The 25,736-nt window shown below is 43.1% G+C and overlaps 1 protein-coding gene across 6 annotated transcripts in view; it reads left to right on the forward strand.

Annotated features, from left to right (window-relative positions):
* RALGPS1 (Ral GEF with PH domain and SH3 binding motif 1) overlaps window positions 1–25,736 on the forward strand; it is a 240,587-nt gene that overhangs the window by 185,878 nt on the left and 28,973 nt on the right. For all 6 annotated transcript variants that reach the window (XM_077307095.1, XM_077307096.1, XM_077307097.1 and 3 more), the window contains exon 12: window positions 9,037–9,104. In XM_077307095.1, coding sequence (XP_077163210.1) covers window positions 9,037–9,104 — 68 coding nt within the window. The remainder of the gene's footprint in view (window positions 1–9,036; window positions 9,105–25,736) is intronic.

Raw genomic sequence — 25,736 nt, forward strand, 5'->3', positions numbered from 1 at the left:
ATATTATAAATAAAAAGGGGGCGGGGAGGGAGTGCTTGGCCTCCCTTTGCCGAAGATGTCTTCCATAAAGATATAATTGAAATAAATGGAGCAGTTCATGGGCATGTTCACATTAGAGGCATTCACTAGAGAGTTTTTAGTTTCTGGTGGTGGTTGAAAGGCATGGGGAACATTCTGTAGAGCAGTACTAAAAATTTAATAATTGTACTTTGTATGTAAATTCAATAATTGTACTTTGTGTGTTTCTGTCTTTATCCCTGTCCTTCCTGACTGAGTGCCAGAGACTTAACCATGTTGTCTCATTTAATTCTTGGACAGTATTTCATATGCAGTGCAGTGATGTTAAAATTATATACACAAGTAGTTTTTCATTAGCTTGAGTATTCTGTGTGGAAGGGAACAAAACAAAGGGTTTCTCTAAATATTTAACTCCATGACATAATACTTGGAAGTACTACAGAACATGAGTAATTTTCAGTTTACAATTTATTCTCAAAAGAAGCATTGCTAGCGGTAAGTGAGCACTGTGCTGTTTCTTTAGAACTGAACATCCTTTTAGCGAGTAAATGTGCTAATTTCCACTGCAAATACGTTAAACCATAGGAACCTAAGAAGGCTGTAGCAGGAATCAAAAGGAAGAAGAAATGGGTAACAGAATTTGACAGTTAAAACCAGATAATCTGACCAATTACTGGTATAGGTGATTCTGAATAAAGCCATTTGGGGAATCGTTTTTTCCAGGTTATTATTATTATTTATTTTTATATGGCATGTGTGTAATATAGCAAGGAGACCCTAAGATTGTCTGACAACCAGGCAAGAGATATTCAGCGGTGGTTTTCCATTGCTTGCACCTACATCATTCCTTGGAGGTTGCTCTCCCAAGTGCTAGCCAGGACCGACCTGGTTATCTTCTGTGATCTGATGGGATTGAGCTTGCTTCGGATATCCAGGTCAGGGTTTTCCAGGTATATTCAGCTATACCAAGTAGCTGGTGGTGGAAAGATTTAAAGAACTACAAAGTTAACTTTGTTCTCCTCTAGGGTTCTCTTCCACCTTTTGCTCTGGTTTCCTAGGTAAAGGGTAACAGGAGGAAGGGAAAAGAGGCATCTCTGCAGTCCATTGGCAAAAGCACAATAGGGGGAGCTGTAGTGCCTTAGAGACAATGATTTTGCAAAAATTGCATGGCATTGTAGGTTTGCAACTTGCAAGGTTGTTGGTTTCAAATATGAAGTCCAACTTAGTAACTACCTTGCTTTCCGCACCCATTTCCCAGGCAAGAGGAGGGAGGGGGAAGGAACAGTGTCAGTTTGGAAAATAGGATTTCAGGGTAGGGAGAACACTGCTCTTTAGTCAATCAGTTTGTTCATTTGTTGATGGTTTTTTTAATTCTTCTGTGCATGGACAAAAAGCATAAAAGCAAGGGTCCATTGCTGAAAGAGGTTTGGAGAGTGTGTACTGGCGTTGACTTTTTTGCCCAGTAGCTCCCCCGCTCCTGTATTTCTTCCCTTTAATTATTAGAAGGTTGGTTTCTGGGGGAACAAGGATGTTAAGGTTCACTGTTCTGTGTTCCAAGTGTGTGCTGCTGGGTACAAGTGCATTGCACTGATTCGGCTGTCCTTGCAGCCCCCTCCCCCTTTCTTGGATTGTGATTCTGTGCTTGACACCTGACATGTTGAGCTGGCATTTGCCACAATGGCATTGCATTCTGATGCTGGGCACTAATAAATTGGCACTAGGTTCTGCTGTCCGTGCAGAAATGCCCCCTCCCCCAAGTTTCTACTTCAGAGATTCTCAGATTTGACCTTAATCCTGTTGGGCTTTGAAACCGCTACAGTGGCACTGATTCTACTGCTGGCCTTGCAAAAATGCCCCCCTTTTCATTTCCTACAGCAGACTCAGATTCTCTGGGACCCTTACTTTCCCCAGAAGCTTGAAGGATGGGGAAGCCTTCTTTGAGTGCCCATAGAATTGGAGCCCTTTGTCCAATCTTTTTGAAGCTTTGGGCTTCTTTTGAGGAGATGCTTCATCAGCTATGCTTCAGGTTTGGTACCTCTGCCTCAACCCCATACTCCAAACCAGTGAATATACCCCAGGATAAATTCGCAATAGACTTTAGTGGTTCCTGTAGGGTATACTGTCCCCCCGCCCCCCAAAAAATTAAGGATTCCCAAATATTACCATCTCCAAAGACCGTACTAGTATTGAGATTTGGAAATATCAAAGAAATACCAATATTTGGGGGGTCTAATAAAGCCAAATCTGGAAAAAAAAATTTTCTTGACACTCCTAGAGAATACAGAGGCCTGCGTGAACCATGTTTTTTGTCTCTGCAATGCAGAGTTTTCTCTGCAGGTAGCTGTAGAATGTCATTCAGATTCTGTCCTATGCTGGCTTTGTTTCTGTGTCTGTACTGATTCAGGAGGTATGAATTTATTTAAATATTCAGCAGGGAATTCTTCTTAGACAGCTCACCCCTCAAAGTATTTGGTTTTGTCTTCCATTTCTGTTGCTGTGCCAGTAGGATGTGCTGACCCTGTACAGGCACAAAGCATGCTCACCTTATAGGGGAAAATATTTCATGCCACACACACGCATACTGTCTCTCTTGGCCATTGTACTGAAATGTCCATTAGTCTTTGTTAGATTCAGAAGAATCTGCATCTTATCCTTGGCAGAAAGAAAAAACTCAGACTTGTATAGAATTAATCCGCTACAGGAAATATGCTGGAAGCTTTCTCCGAGTCGGTCTCTTTCCTATAGTACACACCCATCCTCCTTTGAAAATGTTCTTGCGTTCTGCCTCATGGGTCTTTCTGCCCCATGCTTTCCTTGCACAGAGAATCCTACTGCCTCTGCCAAATGTGCTTTACTTCTTTATTGTCTCTGTGTGCAGTTTGCTATTTGGGCCTTCCTAGAGACAAAAATATGGCTAATAGCATGGACAGAAACTGAGGCCCCCATGCCCTTTCTTTCAGCTGAGTGGAACCCATGGAGACTGCTTTCAAAGGGTTGTTTTGTATTTGGCAGGCATATACATAATGAGGATGAGGGCAGATTGTCCACAGGGCCTCGTTTTGCATGCAGAACAAGCCTTCAGAACAAGCCTTCAGAATATACATTTCTGGGATACCATCAGTGGACAATCTGTGGTTTTACCATTGTTCTTAGGTGGTGCTCCCTGCCTGGTTTTCAGTCCCGTACACAGCTCCTATTCATGTGCTAAATGTAGTTCATAGACCCTGCCCGGAAAGCTTCAGTTTCTCTGTTTCCTCCTTGACTGTCCCCTGAACAGCTGCAGAACATATCACCAGTGGCTGCCTATGTAAGCAATACAGCTCTTGAAATCCTGCTGACCTTGGAACAACAATTTCTTTCCATTTCTTCAGCGTCCAGACTCCCAACTGGATTTCTCCCCTCTCCAGGTTTCAAATGCAACCAAAGTCTCCGTGCCCCTAATTGACTACATCAAATTGGCAAGAAGGCCTGCAGAGCTGTCTCCTTCCCGACTGCATTCCTACCAATACACATCTATTTCAGCTTTCCCACAGAGCGATTTTGAGCTTATCCTAACCGGAGAGCCGAGCACATAGCTGAAGCCGAAGCAGGCAGCACCCTTTGCTACCTGCAGATCTTTTTCTAGCGTGGAAAAGATTGGTTTTCACTTTTGGTAGAAACTGACAATCAGAAGGCCAAATCTATCCTCCTGTCTCTGTTGGGAGGCATAGACAACGTTGGCCAAATTAAAGCTAGCTCTCTTGCTCTTGAGTAAGAAAACTCTCAGGACTGTTTTGCGTGGAAACTTTGTTCTTGGACATTAGTGCCTTAAATCTTGGAGAAATCTGCTCCCTCCCCCCAGTCCTGATAGGGTGGTGTGTGTGGCATTCTCGGCGTTCACTGCCTCCTTTGCATTGTAGATGAGCAGACAGGCACCTTTGGTTCGGACATGTGTGTCCTGTATAAGCACTGCTATATTTGGAGGTGGGGGATTTCATGGGAGCCGAGAAAATCCCTCATCTGCATTCATAAGAAAATAAAAACAGGAAGCAGCTGTGAGTTAATTGTGCTTGGAACAAAAAAGCCTTGGGTCAGCTGACCAGCCAGCATTTGTTTTTAGCTGTAATGGTTGTCCATAACTGAAAAGTAGCTAATTCACACTCGGTTATATTTAGAGATCCATTAGTCACAGTCTCTGAAGCCACTTTGAGCACTTTGAGCGAGAAGCCATTTGGAATCGTTGCTTTTCAGTTTGCTTAATTGATCCCAGTGCCAGACACTGAAAGAATTACCAATAACATATGACAAAAAGCAATTAAAGCTTTTCTTCATGCCGGCTTCTCATCAATGTACTATTCTCTGTGGCTGTCTTTGCTTTCTGGAGTTATAGAATCTTATTTCAGAATAAGCATAAAGGTGAAAGACTGCGATTTTGTGGATGGCTTGGTCTTTTGTGTCACAGTAGTTCCGGGGTTTGAACTATAACTTATCTGCTTCAGAGAACCAGGCTGATCAAAGGGGAAGACAGAGCAAGAATGTAGCGAGAAGCCACCCATGATGGCTTACCATGCCGGACAGAGCGTCTGTTGTCCACAACCGAAAATATTCTCCAGGTGGAAGAAGGCTGGGATCAACCTTCATGTACTAGGCCTAGGTCCAAAGTTGAATGCGTAGATGGCCCCACAAGTTAAAGGTTTCCATCTTCCCACCAATAAACATGTTGTTTATGCACTCTAGACTATATCATGATACCAGGACAGGAAACAAAGTTCATGCTCCTGTTTCTTGTACCCCTTCCTTTCCTTTTCCCAATCAGTCCGTGTTTGTTCACGTGGGTCTGCTTTACAACCTTTAGCACACGAGCAAGCCGCCTAGAAAATCAGAAGTTATTACCGCCAGCCACAAACATAAGCTGACATCCTGCTCGTGACTGATTTGGGTTTTCTTCTGAACCAAACAGCCTCAAGTTTGCCAGGAGCCTTTTTATATTCCAGTAACTCATAATTCATTTTTTTAAAACGACGGGTTGAAAAAATTTCCTTTAATATTTCAGCAGAACATTGTCATTGCAGTGTGTGCTCTAATTCCAGATGTTGACCAAATATATCCAGATGCTCTCTTAAATAGAGAACTAAATATCTTCTCCTATACAATCTTTGACACAAGTTGCAATTATGTTTGGGAGAGAGGACACAATAAATGGAGGATTTACGTTAAACACAAGAACACACTTGTCCTCCGTGTTGCTGCCACTCCCTGGTTCCCTGCTCACAATCACTGACATAGATTAAAATCCCTCCACCATCTATTAAGCCGGGGATAGTCAACCTGTGGTCCTCCAGATGTTCATGGACTACAGTTCCCATGAGCCCCTGCCAGCGTTTGCTGGCAGGGGCTCATGGGAACTGTAGTCCATGAACATCTGGAGGACCACAGGTTGACTTACCCCTGTATTAAGCAATACATAATCAGAATTAAAACCCAGTCCTATTGGGAGTATGCCAAGACAAATGCAAGGTATTAAGGGCAGCGTATATTGTGGCTATTGAGGGAGATGCAATCATATTGTCCATTAAGAAGAATGACCATAGCCTTTGCCTAAGTGAATATCCTTCAGAAATTGAACGCATTCTGAGAAAGGCAAGATCTTTTTGCAAGTAGTAATAGAGTTTGGTGTTGAGCATTATTTTTGGCTTAGACCAGAATTTACCTGGTAACCGGATAGAGCTATTAGTCCTGTACTTGCTTTATAAAATGCCAGTAGTCATTGGTGAGATCTCCACCATGGTTTTTGAAAACTCCTAAATAAAAATAAAGGGGGTTAGAGAGAAACTAAATCAGTAAACACAATCTTGAATTATGTACCTGGATTATGTCTGCGACGTTATTTTTTGGCTTCTTGCTAGGAATGATTATGAATCTGTCTCAGCCAAATGCTTAGCAAATTTTGTGTGTTGAGCTAAGCGCAAATGATAGACAGACTAATCGTGTGCCAGAGGGTAGCGTGCCATGCTTCCTCACAAGGGCAGCAGGCTGGGAACTGGATTCTACTTCCTCAGCTGTGAAAGTTCAAGAAAAAGCAATGCCAAATCAAACACTGACTCTTTTCTCTGCAGACCTTCCTTGCTTTTTTAAAAGCAGAACCAATTGCAGAGGGCCTCCCTGAACTATACTTGACAGCATTCATGTCCCAAAGGAGTTATGCAGAATTACCAAGGATCAGGGATAGCTAATAGATAGCCAACTGAATTGCCTTAGAAAATACGATGTAATTATAAGATTAATATAAGCTCTTATGTCGTCAGAGTTTGGATAATTGCTCTAGGTTTTATTTTGAGATGAATGCAACTCTGATGAAACCGGGCTGCAGGGTATGAACTATGATGTGAGGTTAAGCAGACTGTATACATTTAGGAGACAATTTTAAGAATGATTTGGGGTTCAAGCAAGAGATCCAAACTTTTCAAAGAGCTGTAATACAAGTTATTCAAATGCCAAGACACAAAGAGGGGAGGGAATGTTCAGTATTCATGTCTCAAAAAGGATAGCTAGGAAACCTCTTAAGGGTTGATGTTCTTATTGTTATTACTATATGTGAGTTCTCATACCTTGATAAATGAGTTTTGCGTGCCTCCAAGCAATGGGATACTGAGGATGAGTTAGTAATTCATGGAAGTCACCTGTCATAGTATTCAAGTGAGCAGTGTTTGGATTCTGTCGGTCACAGACAGTCATTTCAAGGCAGAATGGGCAAAAGGGAGAAATATTTTGACTGGGACTGCATATTTGTTTGTTTGAACAATGCAAATTAAAAGAAATCTAAATAAATAAAAGACAGCTTGGGGAAAATGGTGCCTGCTTGCACCTTTGGTTTAAGTGTGCCAATTCAGGTAAGCATCCTTTGTTATCAATTTCCTCCCCCTTTCCCCCCCATATTGTCCATGTTATTTTTAAAGTAGCACAAGCATGACATATACACCACCTCAAGACTAAACATTCAACAGAACACTGTTCATCAGTTTCATAAAGGGAAAGGCAGCCATGGTCAGTTTCAGGCAGGGAGGCTACCAGTGTTGTTCATTTCATCCCGCAGCCTCTCCCAGCTTCCCCCAAGTACAAAAAAAGTTTATCATGAGTCTCCCTATATGATAAGGAAAAACTACCTTTGTTTCTCTCTCTGAAAATCGAACAAATAAATAATAAAGACCCTTCTTAATGACAAACCACATTGGGAATTAGAACAAAATCCAAATTTCTCACAGCTCCTTGCAGTGTTTTTGAACTGTGCTAAGGATGCAAAACAGCATTTTCAGATTTTTTGTATGTGTATATAAAAAGATTTTGTCTTGAGACTCCTGTGGAGAGGGAGCAAGTTGCCTCAGTGGAACCTCTTTGTACTTAATAGAAAAGGTGCATTCTGTTGCAGAACAGAAGGTGAGTGTGGAGGTTTGGGATCGACACCGCCAGCCGCATTCTACTGCTTTGTGGGATTTGTTAATTATACATCAAAAGTAATTTAACTGAGGAGTAGAATTAGTCAAGGAATGTACAGGCGGGCCTGTGGATATGACTGGGCTTCCTGCTATTGGAGAGACTTACTTCCCTCCCATAGTGGGGGAAAATCCTTTTCATAGCTTTCACCACAGTGGTAGTATTCATAGTTCATTTTGGACGGCTGTGTGGATATTTTGATATTGTAGCACTCCCTGCTTCAGCTCTGGAACCTGTTTGTTACAATGCTTTCATATTTCCCTTCCCATCTTCTCTTGCATGCATAGGGCCCCACTGGCTTCACCATGGTTAAAATAATTGTGAGCAGAGAGTGCCAATTTGCAGCCCACTTCTGGAGGACCATAAACCAGGCATTTTAATCCAATAGGGTAGGGCGTTGTGTGAGGAATGCACATACCAGAGACACTCTGACTGTACATCTCAGCTCCTTTCTTTGTTCAGTAAACCACACATGCATGTCACACCCCAAACAACATCCCATTTCTTTATATACCCATATGTAACCAGCTTGTTCCAGAGCTCATTTTTAAACCAATCATTTTGATTAATAGCCTACTTGATCGCAAGGTATCAAAGTGGGTAGCAGCAACCCAGAGATGGGGAACAGTTTTAACATAGTGTGTCCATAGAGCCACCATAGAACCATCAAGATACGATCCACATTCCATCTCCCTGGCTGCCCACTCAATGGTGGTTGCTTAACTTGCACACTTCAACAGGGGTGGGGCTGTTTCTCTGAACTTGCAAAGATTAGCCAGGAGCCACATTCTGGCCATGTTTCTTGTATTGTTTTATTCCATAGTGAGACATCTTAGAGATTAATTGATCCAGAAAAGCAGGATATAAAATTGGAAAGTAAATAATACTAGCTACAAAATTTGGCCCTGTTTTGAAGAACTTGGAGGGTGATAGGGGAGAACAAAAGAAGGGAAAACATGAGAGGCAGCTTTCTCTCTCTCCCACTACTATGCTGTTCTGTGGGTAGAGCCATTCAAATAGCATATTCCTACCACCCATGTTGGGTTGCTACATTCCCTTATGGGCAACTAGGTTTCCCGGAGATTCTCCTTGAGAAATAAGTGGAGAATGGTGTGCCAAGGGCTTCTTCTAAGACACACCCCTTCTGCCTCTGTCTTGGCAAATTAGGATCAAGCATTATCCTTCAAGGGACCAAATTTGAGACTGGGGCACAAGTTGCTGATCATAACACTTCAGGCAACTAACATACCCACAAGAAGGGTTGTTTTCCATTCATGCCTAAGATAGAAGGTAATAGCTTTTAAATTCTATTAAACATCTCACCAATAGTGGTCTGTATACTCTTGCAAAAATCTGCTGAGCTTCACATGAGAAGAGTTTAATACTGCTAGTGTGCATCTCTTCTGTTGGAAGAAGGAAAGAAAACCTCTCGGCTAAGTTAGACTTCCTGCTTTCAGATGATAGCATTCTATGCTTAACAAAAAACTGATCCCTCCACTTTCATTGAGGCTGTTTCGCTCCTGATATGTCACAACTTCTGTTTTCCAGGTTGTCCTTACGAATTGAACCAGGAAACAGCTCTCCACGACTGGTCTCTTCAAAGGAAGATCTTGCAGGTAAAGAAACGAAACAAGCATTTAAGTGTTCAAACTCTGCAACATAGCGTTACTTGCTTCTCCAATTTTGCTCTGCATTTTCTATACCAGGACCACCTTGGTGATTCTTGTCTGCAAAGGCACCCTGATGTCTTCAGGCAGCCATGACCCATACCTAGACCTGTTTGTTTTGCTTTTGGCAGTACTTCTCAGAGGTCAAGAAATTATTTTTCGTTCTTCCTTAAGGGTCAGATTCCACACAGTCCATGGGGAGTTACTGGAATGACCAAGTCTGTACACATCAACAAGCCTGATTTTACTGGTTTTATTTAAAACCTAGAGCAGGGGTAGTCAAACTGCGGCCCTCCAGATGTCCATGGACTACAATTCCCAGAAGCCCCTACCAGCATTTGCTGGCAGGGGCTTCTGGGAATTGTAGTCCATGGACATCTAGAGGGCCGCAGTTTGACTACCCCTGACCTAGGGCAATGGCTATTGAGCAAGACATTCTTGTTTAGTTTCAGAATCCCCAGGATGAAACTCAATCTTTCTTTGTCACAGTGAATGTTGACACTCATATGCAGATATGGACAATCCTTGGTTCATCTTGTGAATGCCAAAGAGTTCTCTATTTCTTCACTTTTTGGATATGTGCAAATCAACATTCATTAGTATAACTATCGGTTTTGAGACATTCACAAAAATTTGTCTATGACTGTAAATGTGAAGCATATTTCCAACAGTTGCTGCAGCACACTAGTTAATGTTGACTGTCCCTCATGCATCTGATGAATATTTGAAAATATAGAAATAGATCAGTGAATGTTAGCAATGACCACTCAGTGATTGTCTGCATTCACAGCTGCCTGATTTGGATATTCACCAGCCAGCAGTCTTGGGATTGTTTAAAGAATTTTTTTGGTTTGGATGTTCGCTATATTTGCTTATTGATGTATGAAACAGATTTCAGTTTCTCATAGGGATCTGCAGGGCAAGCTACAATGTATTCCTTCATTATAAGTACACAGGTATCATAAAATTCACTGTATATTCCATATAAAACCAGCAATATGTCTACAAGGATGACTGCCTTTTTAAAAAAGTGATAAAATATCACCATTGCCTGCAAGTTAAAGAGCATCTCAATGAGGATCATCTTCAGCATGTAGCAAAATGCTGAAAGGGCACAGAGCCTTCCCTTCTGAAGCATTCTGGAGTCTCACCACTGCTGCTGAGAAGACCACAGTCTTGTAACCGCCTACTGTACTTCTTACCTTTTGAAGACGATGTCAGCTCCCAATCAGAACTATAGGAAGGACAGTATTCTTGAGATATTGTGACTCCTCACTGTTAAGGCCAACAGCAATTTGGATTGAGCCTTGAGCTCATCAACTAACTGACAGTCGAAGCAGATAAAACAAAGTGGGATCTACGTGCTCCCTCACAGCTTGCCCCAACCAGCTGCAGTATGACTTAAATGCAGTTTCTGAACACTTTTCAAAGACACCTCTGCATACATCATGTTACAGTAGTCCAGTCTGGGTGTCACTGAAGCACTGGTAACCATAGCGAGGTCCCTCTTGTCTGGGGTGGGCTGTACCTGCTGAACGGAACAGAAGCCAATGAAAGATGGTTCTTGGCACAGCTGCAACCTCACAATCCAAGAGAAGCATCAGATTTCACCAGCTGCCAACCTGAGTTTTCAAGGGGAGTCCATCTGAGTGTAGACAAAGGCCATGGCTCTCTGTTGCTCTTTTTGGATTTATTTGCAACCTTTGATACAGTAGCTCATGGCACCTCATAAAGAAAACAGAAGTAGATATCGGGATGTGCCTTGAACTGGTTCAAATCCATTCTTCATAGATCAGACTCAAAGGGTTGCTGTTGGAAGCCAGTTGTCATCAATGTGAGACCTATTCTGGGTGGTTCCACAGGGCACAATTCTATCCCCCATGGTTTAAAAAAATAATTTTACAGTTTTAATCTGCCCCTAGGATAAATAATTTATAGTTTTGGGATTGGTTGTCATCAATATGCTGACAATATACATCCTTATTCAAGTTCCCTGATAATGCGGTAGATGCCTTGACGAGCTGCCTGGCTATGGTGGTTAACTGACTAATATTGAACAAACTAAACCCTAAAACAGAGGGTAAGGCAGGTCTGAAAGGTGTTCTCCCCAGTTTTGACAGAGTTCCAACTCACCATTGCTGACAGGATTGACCTTGAGGTCATACTGGATCCAGCTTTATTACTAGAGAAGCAAGTTAATGCAACTATTAAAAAAGACTTTCTGCAAACTCAACCTAGCCTGTAAGATGATCCCATACCTTGACCTGTCCACTGGGATATACATCACACGAACACTGAGACTAGACTGCTCTAAGGCACTGAACATTGGTTTCCCCTCAAAATCAACATGGAAACTTCAGCTGGTCCAGAATGCCACTGCTCGGCTACTAGTGGGAGCTAGATGGAGCATGTATATTTGACCCATTCTACAGATGCTCCATTGGCTTCCTGTTTGGTACTAGGCTCAGTTTAAGGCTGGGATTCCCAGCTGTGAAGTCTGCAGGAGTTCTGAAGGGGATCCTCAGGAGCTCTGAAGTGGTATGCTATAAGGGTGCTCTGAGCTGTCTCAAACAAAAAGCCCTTCTTAACCTTGACCTTTGTTATTTGTAGAACCTCCCCTTTCCCACGACAGCTTCACTCATGTCAGCAAAGGCTTTTGCCAACCTGTGAATGGGCAAAATCAAATACTGTCCGTACATGTGTCTCTGTTGCTCTTGCGTTGTGGAATGATGTCATTCTAGTGATGTCATTGGCACTACTGACAACTTTACAGCTGCATAATACATGGCATGCTGTCATTTCATGAAAACATTGACACCCAAATTTACATTAAATCACAGCACACGGCCCAGAATTCACTTCAGTGTCCATGCTCAGACATCATATTAAGCTACAGTTTATAAATCAGTTTGATTCAATTGTGAGCTGTCACGACAACCAAATGCTGGCTACCCCACTAACTTAATTTAGTTGCAGAGCCATAAGACAGGATTCTTTTAAGTTTGTTTCCGACCTGTGAAAGCCAGAGTAATTCTGGTTCATTCGGTAGCACATCAGATGGCCCAAAAGGCTTGGCTTGCCATGTGCTTATTTATATTTTATGATGATTTGTAATTCATTTTATTATCTGCCCTTTCTCTTTATGCTGCTTCTTTGCATCTGCAGTCAACCAATGGCAAGCAATCTGAGCTGGTAAAACATTTCCAAGAGACTGGCAGCTCAAGGACTCTTGGAACTACTGTGTGGCAGGTCTTCTTGGAGATAGAAATGGAGACCAGGCACAAACTGGGATTTCAGAACAGGACAGAATTTCGATTGGCTTCCAAACTAACTACAGTTTGGCGAACAAATAACTTTTAAAACTAAGTTCGGTTATTGTGGAGGTCTGATGCAGGTTATGTAAGATACTGGGGGAAATCTATATCAACATGGCAGAAATAGTAGTGCAACTTGATAACCATTCAGATCAAACTTTTTTGTGTTTAGCTAGGATAAAGACATCAGAGGTTGCCTTTCAGTTGCTTTAATCCGATTGCTTCCTTGGATCATGAAAAGGTTTGCTCGGTTTATCTGCAGGAAAACTATGATTCCTATACTCATGGACAGGTTTCTTCCTATCCACTTACTATGCAGTGAACCACGAGGCCATTTACTATGCAGTGAACAGCTGTTCTTACTTCTGGTTTCAGCCCACATTTGCAGAATGTTGTTGGCAAAGAAAGCATTCTGAAAGTCTGCGTAGTGGAAATGGATTTTCCAATCTCTGGCTACATCAGAAACTAGTAAACAAGCCCTTGTTGGGTCTGCACATGTTGATATCAAAAGCCATTGCCCAAGGCCAAGGGTTGCTGGCTGGTTTGGTCCCGTGGGTAGGAAACTCTCATATTGGTCTCAAACAGAGGGAGGGAAGCAGCCACAGCATATCTGTGTGGATGTCTTGCAAATATTGTGCTTACATTTCTAGCCACAGGGTTGTGCAGGCTGTCCTGGCTTGAGGGAGAACATCCTGTCAATGACTGTGTGCTCCTCTCTCATCATCCTTTGAATTATGGTGAATTTTGAAAGCTCTGAGATTGCAGTGTACCAGGGCCCCTGGGCAACCTTTTTTCCTTTTCCTTGTGGCTGCCATCTTCCTAGTTACCTGCATCCCTAAGAACTGGGAGGGGGGGTTCAGCCAAAGGTGCTGGCAAAGCTGCTTCTTCCAAGAGAGACCTAAGTTCAGTCTTCCTCTGAGTGGGGGGCAGGAGGGTCCTGTCCATCCCCATGGCAAGCCACTCTGTGTCAGCTGAATCCTGGGGAGTAGTGTCCAGGGAGGAAGATGAGATTTGGAGCTAGGCTGCAAGTATCCCTCAAGAAGTAGCATGAGTGACCCTCATCCCTTTGGCCTACCAGTTTGTCTTGTTCCTCAGCCTCTGGAAGGAAGAGAGGCAGGGAAGCGGTGATTCCCAACAACCCACCAGAGTGAATGGCAGACCCCAAGGTTTCCCAGGTTCCTACTAATTTTTTTGTATGCCTGAAGCAATTTGTAGCTGTGGGAATGGATAAGAAGGAGCAGGGAGATCCTCAGACCAGCAGAAAGAGGCAAAGTGGAACCATCACCTTTTCTTTGCCCACCCAACCCTTGTGAGCCTCCTCCGGTGCCAGGCATGTTGGAAGGAAAGGCTGAATCACAGAAGCCCATGGCTCCTCCTCGACCATGGAGGAGTCCCACAGGGGCCCAGCAGTAACATCAGAATGGGACCTCTTGTTGTATGTCTGAGAGAGTGGACTCTTCTGGGGAGTTCATATTCAGAAAAGGAGGAAGGGAAGCTCTTGGAAGAAGCCGTTCCACCTTGTGGGGAGCACTCTTATCATTTGTTTTCACAGAATGACCTCCCCCCCTTCATAAAAAGCCCTGGAGATTCTGGAGATTCTGGGCCCCTAAGGTTGAATTGCCCACAGAAACATAGGAGGTGGAAGAATGGCCCCCAAAATTCCTGCCCAACCCCAGGGATCTAGGTTCTGTGTTATCCTTCCTGTCTTTTTTTTTTACTTTGGAACTGAAGGAGTGGGTTGTGCCCATTAGCCAGCACTTCGAAATGGGGCACAAAAATATGTATTTCTTTCTCTCAAAGTGGCAGCTTTTCTGAAAATCCCTCATCACAAGCTTGGCATCAGGGATGATACTACTGAAGGATGGGGAAGGAATCCCTTAAGAACTCCCACAGCCACAGATGTGATGTGGCACTTCACAGTGCCCATGAGGCCACAGTCCTTCCATCAGGGCCTCTGCAGCTATCTCATTCATAACTAGGGCCTCAGGGATCTTCTCAAAGATTACCCTGATTTGTATGCCATGGTCACCCAGATGGCTGCATGTGGAAGAGGAGTGGGGAATCAAACCCGGCTCGCCAGATTAGAAGTCCACACTCCTAACCACTACACCATGCAGGCACCAGCTGCATTTTCAACAGGAAGATAACCGTCCCAGTTAGGTATTGAAGCTTCTTCTTCCAAACTTAGAGTTTACCATGGGATTGCACAAAGATATACCTAGAGTTTGGGTGCCTCACACCTTTGATAATTTTTATCTATTTGATGGGTCTGCTTATCAAGCTCCCCATGATTTAAATTTACATGGGATATGGGGGTGTTGCATTATTCCCAATTTCACGTTCAGTATTTGCTCATGAGCTTCTTTGCATAATCTATGTGTAAGCAATCTTTACACCCTATAAGTGTCAGTTGGCTGAAGTGTCCCAGCTAACTCTGCTGTATCCAATTTCTAATATATGCATGGAAAAGAGGGATGTTGTAAGCCCAGAATTTCCAATTCAGAAGTTCATTTTGGAACTCGAGAGGTAGTATAAATATGTCTCTAACCAGACTAAACAAATCAAGGCATGCAAACTGATATAGTAGCTATTACTTTCTGCGCTATCATTGCTGTGAATGCTTTTTCTCTTGCCATGTTGACAGGAGTTATTGAGTTGCCTCTGCTTGAGTTGAAGAAGGAGCTCGCTTGACAATATCTTGTATTATCTTCAGTGCAATCTTAAGCATACTTTCCCAGAGATTAAGCACAGTGAAAAGACCCGAGTAAGATTCTGATTAGACCTGTGTAGGATGGTACTGCAAGTCCCTGAACAAAATGGGAACTACCTAAACAGATTACTTTTCAAGAACATGATTCATTTGCTCGATATTTTACGCATCATTGATTTTAGTAAATGCCATATGCCTATCCTGGTTCTCTTTGCTTCTTTACAATCATGGATTGCTTTTTAGGCTGCCATAATTACATCAGAACAATACAGTGGTAAATTATGTGTGGCATGCAACAAAAACCACAAAGTGTGTTATGGATATGCGGTATAAATGTTTGTGAACTAGAGAACTAGTATAATGCAGAGTTGGCTAAAAGGCTATTAAATGGAAGAAAGAACAGAAGGTATGTGATGTTTTTATACTGAAACCAAATATCTGTTCCACTATATATTCCTGGTAAGGCCTTGGAGGAGGAGCTTGTCTCATGTCTTAAGTGCCACTCAGTGTTTAATACCCACTCAGGGCGGCTGTCCCACTCCTGAGCGCCTCCTCCTGCAACCGGCTTCCTTTTTGTGTGTCCTGTAAATTTAAAATATTCTTTTAGACATCATTCCTCACTGGAGCCAGTTTTTCTTTTTCTTTTGCCCCCTCTGGAACCAGTTCTGATGTTCCTGTCCCACCAGGCTTTCTGGTATCTGTACTTTAGGTGTAGCAATTTAGCAGACATGTTAAGTAAAGGTAAAGATATCCCCTGTGCAAGCACCGGGTCATGTCTGACCCTTGCAGTAACGCCCTCTAGCGTTTTCATGGCAGTCTCAATACGGGGTGGTTTGCCAGTGCCTTCCCAGTCATTACTGTTTACCCCCCAGCAAGCTGGGTACTCATTTTAACAACCTTGGAAGGATGGAAGGCTGAGTCAACCTTGAGCCGGCTGCTGGGATTGAACTCTCAGCCTCATGGGCAGAGCTTTCAGACTGCATGTCTGCTGCCTTACTGACCTTAAGGTAAAGGTATCCCCTGTGCAAGCACCGAGTCATGTCTGATCCTTGGGGTGACGCCCTCTAGTGTTTTCATGGCAGACTCAATGCGCCACAAGAGGCTCATTGCAGACATGTTAGTAAACCTTTTTTCTTCCTCCAGCCAAAGTAATTTGCACTTCTAAGCCATAATGAATTTTAAGTTACATTAAGGAACAGTTCTGTTCCTCTTAAAAATGAAGGAGAGAATTACTGTTATACTATTTATGGTAGTCTGACATGTACATTGGGAAAGATAATGGCTGAAGTCCTCAGAGGTATATTTTATACTGTAACGAATGGTTGGTCTGTGTTTTGAATTTTTCTATATAACTGTCAAGTAGGTGATGGAAAAGCTTAAAGATAAGCTCAAAGTTTAAATAGGCTGGTGTGGGGAAAACATTTGAGCTAGATATCAAAGCAGATGCATTTACATGGTTGCATCCAGATTCATTAGGCATGCCTCCTCAACAGAATAAATCCAGAGGCACAGCTGTGTGAGTCTGCTGTAGAAAAAAATAAATAGAAATCCAGGCGCACCTAAAAGACTTAGCAAACTATATTCCAGAATAAACTTCTGTGAGTCAGAGGTGACCTGATCAGAAGCATGAAGTCACACTTCTAATGAAGTGGATTCTGACTTGTGAAAACTTTCAAGTGCAGACAGACTTCACTTGGACAGAATTAAGTTTTGATTTGTAGAGTATCTCGTGACCGAGTCAAATAAATGAGTTCCTCCTGAAGGTGGGGTGATACCTCAACTGATTGTAGCATTTGATTGTTATGATAAACGTTTTCCTATCAGCTGCTGAGGTTCTCTTCCCTACCGTTGTTGTTCTTTTACACAATAGCCACCTTCAGGGGAGGCTAGCCTGCAGACCTTTGAAAATGCCCTTGAAGCACCGTTCTGCCAACAGTATTTCCATCTGAAATCTGGCTCCAGCATGTAGCTTTGACAGACCACTTAACCACCCTTTGTTCCTTGCCCAGCTGGATAGCTCTAATCCGCTGCCAATTAGACAATGAATGCCACCAGCTACTTTGTTTAATACCCATTAAATGACCAGCACTTCTAGGACTACAAAAATGTTGTTAAATTAAATCCAGGACTAGGCATGCATGAAAATTAAATGCATTCCTGTAACAAGCTCTTTTAGCAGACTTGCTTGCAGAGTGTGATATTGAGACTAATTAAACAGAAAGGACCAGAATATTGCTGTTCCAGTAGCAAAAGCCTTTAATTTCTGTCATGCTTTATCTATGGAGGTTGCTAAAAAATCTTCTGTGTCATGGGGTTTATCTCCAACTTTGAGTACAACGATCCACTTGCTGTTGAAAATGAAAAGAGAAAGGAAAACATTTGCTCCCCGATCATCGCCAAAATTTCTTTATTGCCTCATGGTAAGGTCAGCAAGAGCCTCTTGTGGCGCAGAGTGGTAAGGCAGCAGACGTGCAGTCTGAAAGCTCTGCCCATGAGGCTGGGAGTTCCATCCTTCCGAGGTCGGTAAAATTACCCAACTTGCTGGGGGGTAAGACGGTAATGACTGGGGAAGGCAGTGGCAAACCACCCCGTATTGAGTCTGCCATGAAAACACTAGAGGGCGTCACCCCAAGGATCAGACATGACTCAGTGCTTGCACAGGGGATACCTTTACCTTTACCTTAAGGTCAGCAAGTCCCTTTTTCAACAGGGATGTTGGCTTTTGTAGCCCTGTGAAATTCTGCCGAGGGTCAGTCCTGAAGGATGGGTGTTAGTGTGTATTCAGTGGAGATGATGATTCAGAAAAAGAGTCTCCCTCTACCAGTTACCATTGCGTTCTTTTAATGAACCAACTAAAAGAAGCAGTTAGGGATAGGGACGCATGGCGAAGACTTTCCTATAGAATCGCCGAGGATCAGACACGACTGAACGGATAACATCATCATCATCATCATCATCATCATCATCATCATCATCATCATTGCGTTCAATGCTAAGGAAGTACAATATGATTCCCCACCCCCTTCCACATTGACCACTGCATTTCTCTACAGCAGTGGTCCTCAGCCTTCCTAATGCCACGACCCTTTATTACAGTTCCTCATATCATTACCCCCAACCATAAAATTATGCAAGTTTTCTTTCAGAGAAATTAAACCGAAACTGACCAATGGCATGAAGATCCATTGTTCACGATTGTATATAATTTTTTCCCCCGGGGTTTCTCAGTTCAGTTCTGCCTCTTGTCCCACCATGCCAATCTCACTCTTTTCCACTGCTCCACACAGACGAACGCTCTATCTCGATCTACCCCGCAAGGCTGTTGTGTGGATGGCACCCCTCCCCGGCCAAGCTGCTTGCCCTGCTGCGACCCCTGTAAAAGGGTCGTTCAACCCCCAAAGGGGTCCCGACCCCCAAGTTGAGAACCCCTGCTCTAGAGGGCACCCTAGTATAAAAACTGAAGGACAGTCTTTTATGGATTCTTACTCATACTGATTACTGATCATTCTGCACCAGACAGGGACCATGCATGGAGCTAAAAAAGAGACCGATAATGGCTTGAAAGCCACCATTGGCCTTGGGTTGAAATAACAGTGTTTCTCTCATACACACATGAGCATAGAACACACACACACACTCTGTCGCAAGTCTCATTTGCTTGGCACTGACCACTGTGAGTCACAAGCAATTTAATCATCTAAGGGTCAGCAGGCTACTGCAGCACAGCACTAATTCTCCATAAGGCTTTCACTGCCATTGTAAATGCAATGGAAATCACGACATTGCTGGCATCGGCCCCCACATAGCTGGTAAGTCTCTTAGTTGGCAGCCTCACGCTGGCCAGCCACCGTACTTCCTAACCATATGTCATGTTTTGACTGCAGTTTTTCTGCAAAGATAGTACCAAACCAGGTTCAAGGAAGACTGCAGCAAGGCAGGAGAAAAGCCAGCACATGTACCGTTGGGGGACGAGGTTGTTGTGAGGGTTCTCCCAAAAATCCCACTCCAGCGGAATGCTAAACTTGGGCAAAAAACTGGAAGTGTTTTGATTCAAAGATAGTTGTAGAAATGGAAGGGGGGAGGGAGCCGCAAAGGGAGAATACGGGTTGAGGGTAATATTTATTTTATTATCATTATACATTTAGGCTGCCTGCTGGCTTGCAGCGGCTAACAACAGATAAACAATACAGTAAAATGCATTTAAAAACTCAAAAATACCAGCCTCTCCCCCCTCCCGCAGTCCGCCTAGTCTCCAAGGATGTTATTGGAAGGGGACATATTTACTTAAACATATGCCATCTCTTCAGAGCCTCTTGTGGCGCAGAGTGGTAAGGCAGCAGATATGCAGTCTGAAAGTTCTGCCCATGAGGCTGGGAGTTCAATCCCAGCAGCCGGCTCAAGGTTGACTCAGCCTTCCATCCTTCTGAGGTCGGTGAAATGAGTACCCAGCTTGCTGGAGGGTAAACAGTAATGACTGGGGAAGGGAATGGCAAACCACCCCGTATTGAATCTGCCATGAAACGCTAGAGGGCGTCACCCCAAGGGTCAGACATGACTCGGTGCTTGCACCTTTACCTTTTTACCTTTATGCCATCTCTTCAGAGACTGCTCAAGGTGGCCCACACAAAAAGGAAAAAAAACCCTTAAAATCATTGAAAGTAACATCTATTAAAAAGCAGCCAATAAAACCCAGATTCACATGACTGCTAATTGGTCTTCATGTGGCAGGAGGATATCACCGTAAGAAGCAGCTAAGGGAGGTGGCGGGTACCAGCTCAGTGTGAGCAAATGAACAAATTGTACTGTTGCGTTGTATCTGGCAAAGTAAAAGCTTTGAAGGGTCACTTCATTTTGCCATTAGTTATGTGCAGGGAGCTCAACTTCTTCTTGTTTGTTTTGAAACCTGGTTGTACTGACAGAAATTCTGAATTCTAAGGTGGCAGGCAGGCCTATGCATCCTGAATTGGGAGCAACTCCCTTTTCTTTCTTCCAAGGAAATATCAATAGGATGTGACTGCATGTCTAAAACCTGTGTGGTTTTCATATATGGTAAAGGTAAAGGTATCCCCTGTGCAAGCACCGAGTCATGTCTGACCCTTGGGGTGACGCCCTCTAGCGTTTTCATGGCAGACTCAATACGGGGTGGTTTGCCAGTGCCTTCCCCAGTCATGACCGTTTACCCCCCAGCAGCAAGCTGGGTACTCATTTTACCGACCTCGGAAGGATGGAAGGCTGAGTCAACCTTAAGCCGGCTGCTGGAATCGAACTCCCAGCCTCATGGGCAAAGCTTTCAGACGGCTGCCTTACCACTCTGCGCCACAAGAGGCTCTTTCATATATGGTAGGTGAGTCAAAACTCTGGAATCCTATACAGCCGGGGTAGTCAACCTGTGGTCCTCCAGATGTCCATGGACTACAATTGCCATGAGCCCCTGCCAGCGTTTGCTGGCAGTGGCTCATGGGAATTGTAGTCCATGGACATCTGGAGGACCACAGGTTGACTACCCCTGCTATACAGGATGTTGAGTACCGCACAGAATCTGCATTCTCAGCAATGCAGGTAGTAGCTGAAATATAAGCGTTCAAAATGCGCCCCCTGCGACAAGCTGTCATATTTTACAGATGGGTAAGGGGTCGTGTTGTTCTAACAAGTCCGTATTCCATTAGGGTGGGTGGCGTCTTCTTGGTTGTAGTCAATGGGATGCTTGTCTGGCTGAACAGTTAAGGGCACCATGCCAACCCTGATAACTCTCCAGCACAAGCCTGCACACTTCCCACTAAAAATCATTTCATGGAAATCTGGTTTTCATAGGAAAGAACCCTGCTGTTTACTAGCAGCTTGATGAAAGCCTTTTTATTCTCCATTGTTTCTGATTTTGAAAGGTTTTGAGAAAAGCACCAGTCTGCCGTTCACCTGAACTGACCAGACAAGTTTCCATGAACTGGACCAAGTGACAGGCAGGAGGCCGTTAGCTGCCATGTTCCATCTGGGTTCTCACCCCTGATATTAGTCTTTTTCTTAAAATTCATAACAAGAAATTTCTATATGTTGCATCAACCATTTATTTATTTGGACCAAGAAGATTATAGGTGGCTCTAAGAGTTACAGACCTTCGCTTGAGGGTTGTAGTGGTGGCGGTGAAGGAAATATATCTGGTCATCATTTAAAGCATTGTAGTTGTTCACATTTCTAATCATTTGCCTGTGCTGAAAAGATCCATCTGTGTTCTTGTTAACTTAGACTAAGAGATGTCCAAGATAAGCTCTGTAGCCAGCAGACAGAGTGTTTTGGAACATACACTTGAAGTCATTTTTCCCAGAGCTAACTTGAACGTGTTAATGTAATACAGGGCAGAAATTGTATAAGTTCCCAGCATCTGATAGTCCTTAAACACAGAAAAGCATTAAATAATTGAGTTCATTGCTAATATTTCACTTTTAGATTCCCAGCAGCTTTCCATTTTCTCAACAGTTTGTGCATAATAATCTGATGCAATGCTGCCTGAATACTTTCATTGTGTGGATGTAAATGAAGTAACGGTAAGGGAACAACAAGACCAGTAGGCACAACATGTCTACAGACAATTTTACCAGCAGGTTAGGTAAACCCCTGTCACTTCCTACATGTGTTTAAGTGTGTTTATTTTGCAACCAGGACAGGCATCAGGAAGCCAATGTACACATTAGCTTCACAATTCATGCCATTCTGACAAAAGAAACACCGATGCGGCCTTTAAAAGGGCATTGTGCACCTTTTTACCCTTAATATAAGTTTGTATTGCTGGTACCCAAGATATAGATAATTCAATGCCATGGTATTCCCCTTTAGAAGAAGAAGAGTTGGTTATTATATGCTGCTTTTCTCTACCCAAAGGAGACTCAAAGTGGCTTACAATCACCTTTCCTTTCCTCTCCCCCTAACAGGCACCCTGTGAGGTGGGTGAGGCCGAGAGAGCCCAGATATAACTGAAGAAGAAGAGCTGGTTTTTATAAGCTGCTTTTCTCTAGCCGAAGGAGTCTCAAAGCAGTTTACAATCCCCTTCCCTTTCCTGTCCCTACAACAGGCACCCTGTGAGGTAGGTGACGCTGAGAGAGCCCTGATATTACTGCTCGGTCAAAACAGCTTTATCAGGACTGTGGCAAACCCAAGGTCACCCAGCTGGTTGCATGTGGGGAAGCACGGAATTAAACCCAGTTCGCCAGATTATAATTTGGCGCTCCTAACCGCTACACCAAGATGGCTTTACTATGCACGGGTATGAAAGCTGCACAATGAAGAAAGCTGACAGGAAGAAAGACAAGTAAGTGGGTTCTAGATCACATGAAGCTTAGAAGTAAAATTATTATACCGCATCTATCATACTTTTGTCACATTATGAGAAGACAAGACAATAATGCTAGGAAAAGACAATAATGCCAGGAAAAGTTGAAGGCAGCAGGAAAAGGGGAAGACCCCACCTGAGAGGAACTGACTCAGTCAAGTAAGCCATGGCCCTCATTTTGCAAGACCTGAGCAAGGCCGTTACCAATAGGACATTTCGGATATCATAAAATCAGGTTACTACTCAGAAGTGACTTGATGGTATTAAGAAGAGTTTATTTTCTCTGCCAGGAATCTCAAAGCAGCTTACAATCACCTTCTCTTTCCTCTCCCACATGCAGACATAAATGTTTGGAAAACTTGACAATGTTACCTGTTCCTGCAGAATGTATGATCTCCAGTGCTGATCTTATTGTAATCATCTGTGCACTAGATTGACACAGGAGCTTGCAACTATGTTAAGGGTTTTTTTCCCTAACAAAAAAATAAAATAGCTGAGCTCATATTGTGTAACTGTGTGTGTGTGAGTCTCTCTCTCTCTCTCTCTTTCTCTCTCTCATCTATCTATATCTATATCTATATCTATATCTATATATATAGAGAGAGAGAGACTAGATTGTGAACTTAATGTTTACACGCTTAAGTGATTAAAAATGCTGGTCATTTCAAAGGTTGCTTTATTAGATGCAATTTATATTTAATTATCTAGAAAATGACATTTATGAATTCCTCCTCCACTGGGTCAATTACATGCTAAGTCTGTCTAACATTTAAGATGTGAGTTGCCCTGAATTTATCTGCAGAGGATCACAGGGCAGTTTTAAACAAGCCCCTTTTAATGCCTCCTCATTGTCTCCTGCCATTACATATTTTAAAGTATACTAAGGAGGGGGAAGGGCTTGGCTGTGAGCAGGTTCTGTTCTCTGCAAAGCAGCAGGCAGCACTCAGCCCTAAATAGATCCTTTGTTTCTTGGATTTCTTCAGGCTACCCTCCTTGAAACCAAATCACTGTGGAGGCCCCATAATGCTTCTCGACAAGAGAATTCTCACTTCCATTACCCCACTGTGAATGCAGAAGAGCAGCTCCCTTAAATCAGTAGAATTACATAGCCGTAATGAGGTGGAAATTGGCCCAGTCATGCTCGGTCTGTCTGGAAGGAGTTTGCAGTGTGAATGCGTTATGATAGATCTAGGGAGTGTAACCTACAGAAGAGTTAAAAGGACAAACAAAAGGCATCCCAAAAGAAAGAACAAGGCATAGAGATGTTTGTAAGCCTTGGGCCAGTCAGTGTACTACACCGGTGATGTAATCTGGATGGAACTTCCTTCATTTTGGATTCAAAGGGAAAGCATCATTTTCCATATAAACAATCAGTCTGACATTTAGTTTTGCTGTCTGTTTAGGTGTAGCCTTGGTAACTAGTAAATATCTGTGTTCTGGATGCCTTAGCAGGCCAATTATTTTCTTTAAGCCAGAGGTATCTAATTCTTTTGCAAGTCCTTTATTTAGGTCTTGTTTGTTTAAGTGACTTCTTTTCTAGTAGCCATCAAGAGTTAATGACAATAGCGTCCATTGTACCCCTTGTGTCTCAACAATCATAGTGTGAAAATGATGCCCTTCATATGTTGCCTTTTACAATTCAGCAGGATTTTCTAATCCTTCTCTTCCTCGCAGATGACTTCCCTTAGCTCTAGGCTGTGAGTTATTTTTATCTTCTTGCAGATTTGTATCCTCACTGAAAAGCAATTACGGATTTACAAAATCAGAGTCCTGCAAAAGTAAATAGATCCTGTACATCCTTCTTGGACCAGCCACCAGAAGGCAAATAAATGACTTTTCCTTCCTTTAGGAACTAGTCTCTGTAGTTTACATTATCATTTCTTAAGCCCTTAAGTCCTATATTTTTTAATGAATGCATATATGACAATGATAGTGAGTGCAAGATACAGCTTATGAAACATGTTTAATTCTATTAGTCCTTGCAGATTCATGTTTGTGTGAAAGTCCAATTCTGAAAAGCATTTCTAGATGATTGCTCAAGAACCTCTGTTCTTATAATGCTTTAGATGAAGAACTATTTAACAGAGCAAAATTCGAGTAACCCAACACAGTGATGAGCTTTGATTCACGAAAGCTTATACCCTGAGAAATTTTGTTGGCCTCCGAGGTACTTCTGGATTCCAGTTTTGTTCTGCTACAACAGACTAATGTGGCTGCCCACCTGAAACTGCTTAACAGAGCACACTCTTCCCACCCTAAGTTTGCTGCTGGGTTTCAGAAAAATTAGTCAAGAAACACTGACATCACCTAGAGAGATTAATGTTAGGGCCAAATGGTTTCTTTCACTAGCTTTTTGCCATCTGTACTCTCACAGGTGCATGGGATATAACTACAGCTTCCTCGTTATCGGAAATGTTGGAGGACATTAGCGTGTTCCCTATGCAGAAAGGCCATGTGAACCATCAAGAATGTGCTAGGCTGTTGTCTTGTAAGAAACTAGAAATTAAGCCCGCTGTAGAGAAAATACAGCGGGCGCTAGTGGGCAGTGGGTGGTTGGGGGAGGCCTGGGAGGGAAGGCAGGCAGGCAGGCAGGCATAGCGAACGCGAGAAAGAGAGAGAGAGAGGGAGAGAGAAAGTCTGTGTGTGTGAGAGAGAAAGAGAGAGAGAAGGGGAGAAAAGAGCGATGGGAGCAAGAATGGGAGAAAGAAGAGAAATGGGTGCATAGGAGCGAGAAAGGAGATTAGGGGGTGGGTGGATGGATGGATAGAAGGAAGGAAGGAAGGAAACAAAGCAGAAAGACAGAAACAGGAGCCAGGGGCCAATCGTCAGTCTGGGGCCAGGGGCCAATCATTGCCACCCCCCATCCTGGACAGTGCCCACCCTCCCACCCCTTAGCGTTTTATTTATACCGCGGAGCGATTACAGATGTGCCACTATGGGAGGTAAAAGGGTATGGAACTATATCATATAGCTACCACCTGAAATAGTCATCCAAGTCAAGTAAAATATTATTGTAGTCATTCCAGAGGAAATTTAAGCTTTAGCCACGGGAAGCCCAATAATTTCTATCTTCCATAAAATGCGTTGCTACCACTGGTAAGATGATTCAATATGTCTTTTTGAGCATTACTGATGTAGCCATTACTAGTAAGATTGGTTTAAAAGTCCTAAAAAGTCACAAAAGGCATAGACACAATTAGGTCCAACCATCAGGATCATGTGTGTATTGTCCTTCA

Source organism: Paroedura picta, chromosome 12 (assembly GCF_049243985.1).
Source record: "Paroedura picta isolate Pp20150507F chromosome 12, Ppicta_v3.0, whole genome shotgun sequence".
NCBI classification, from domain to species: domain Eukaryota; kingdom Metazoa; phylum Chordata; class Lepidosauria; order Squamata; family Gekkonidae; genus Paroedura; species Paroedura picta.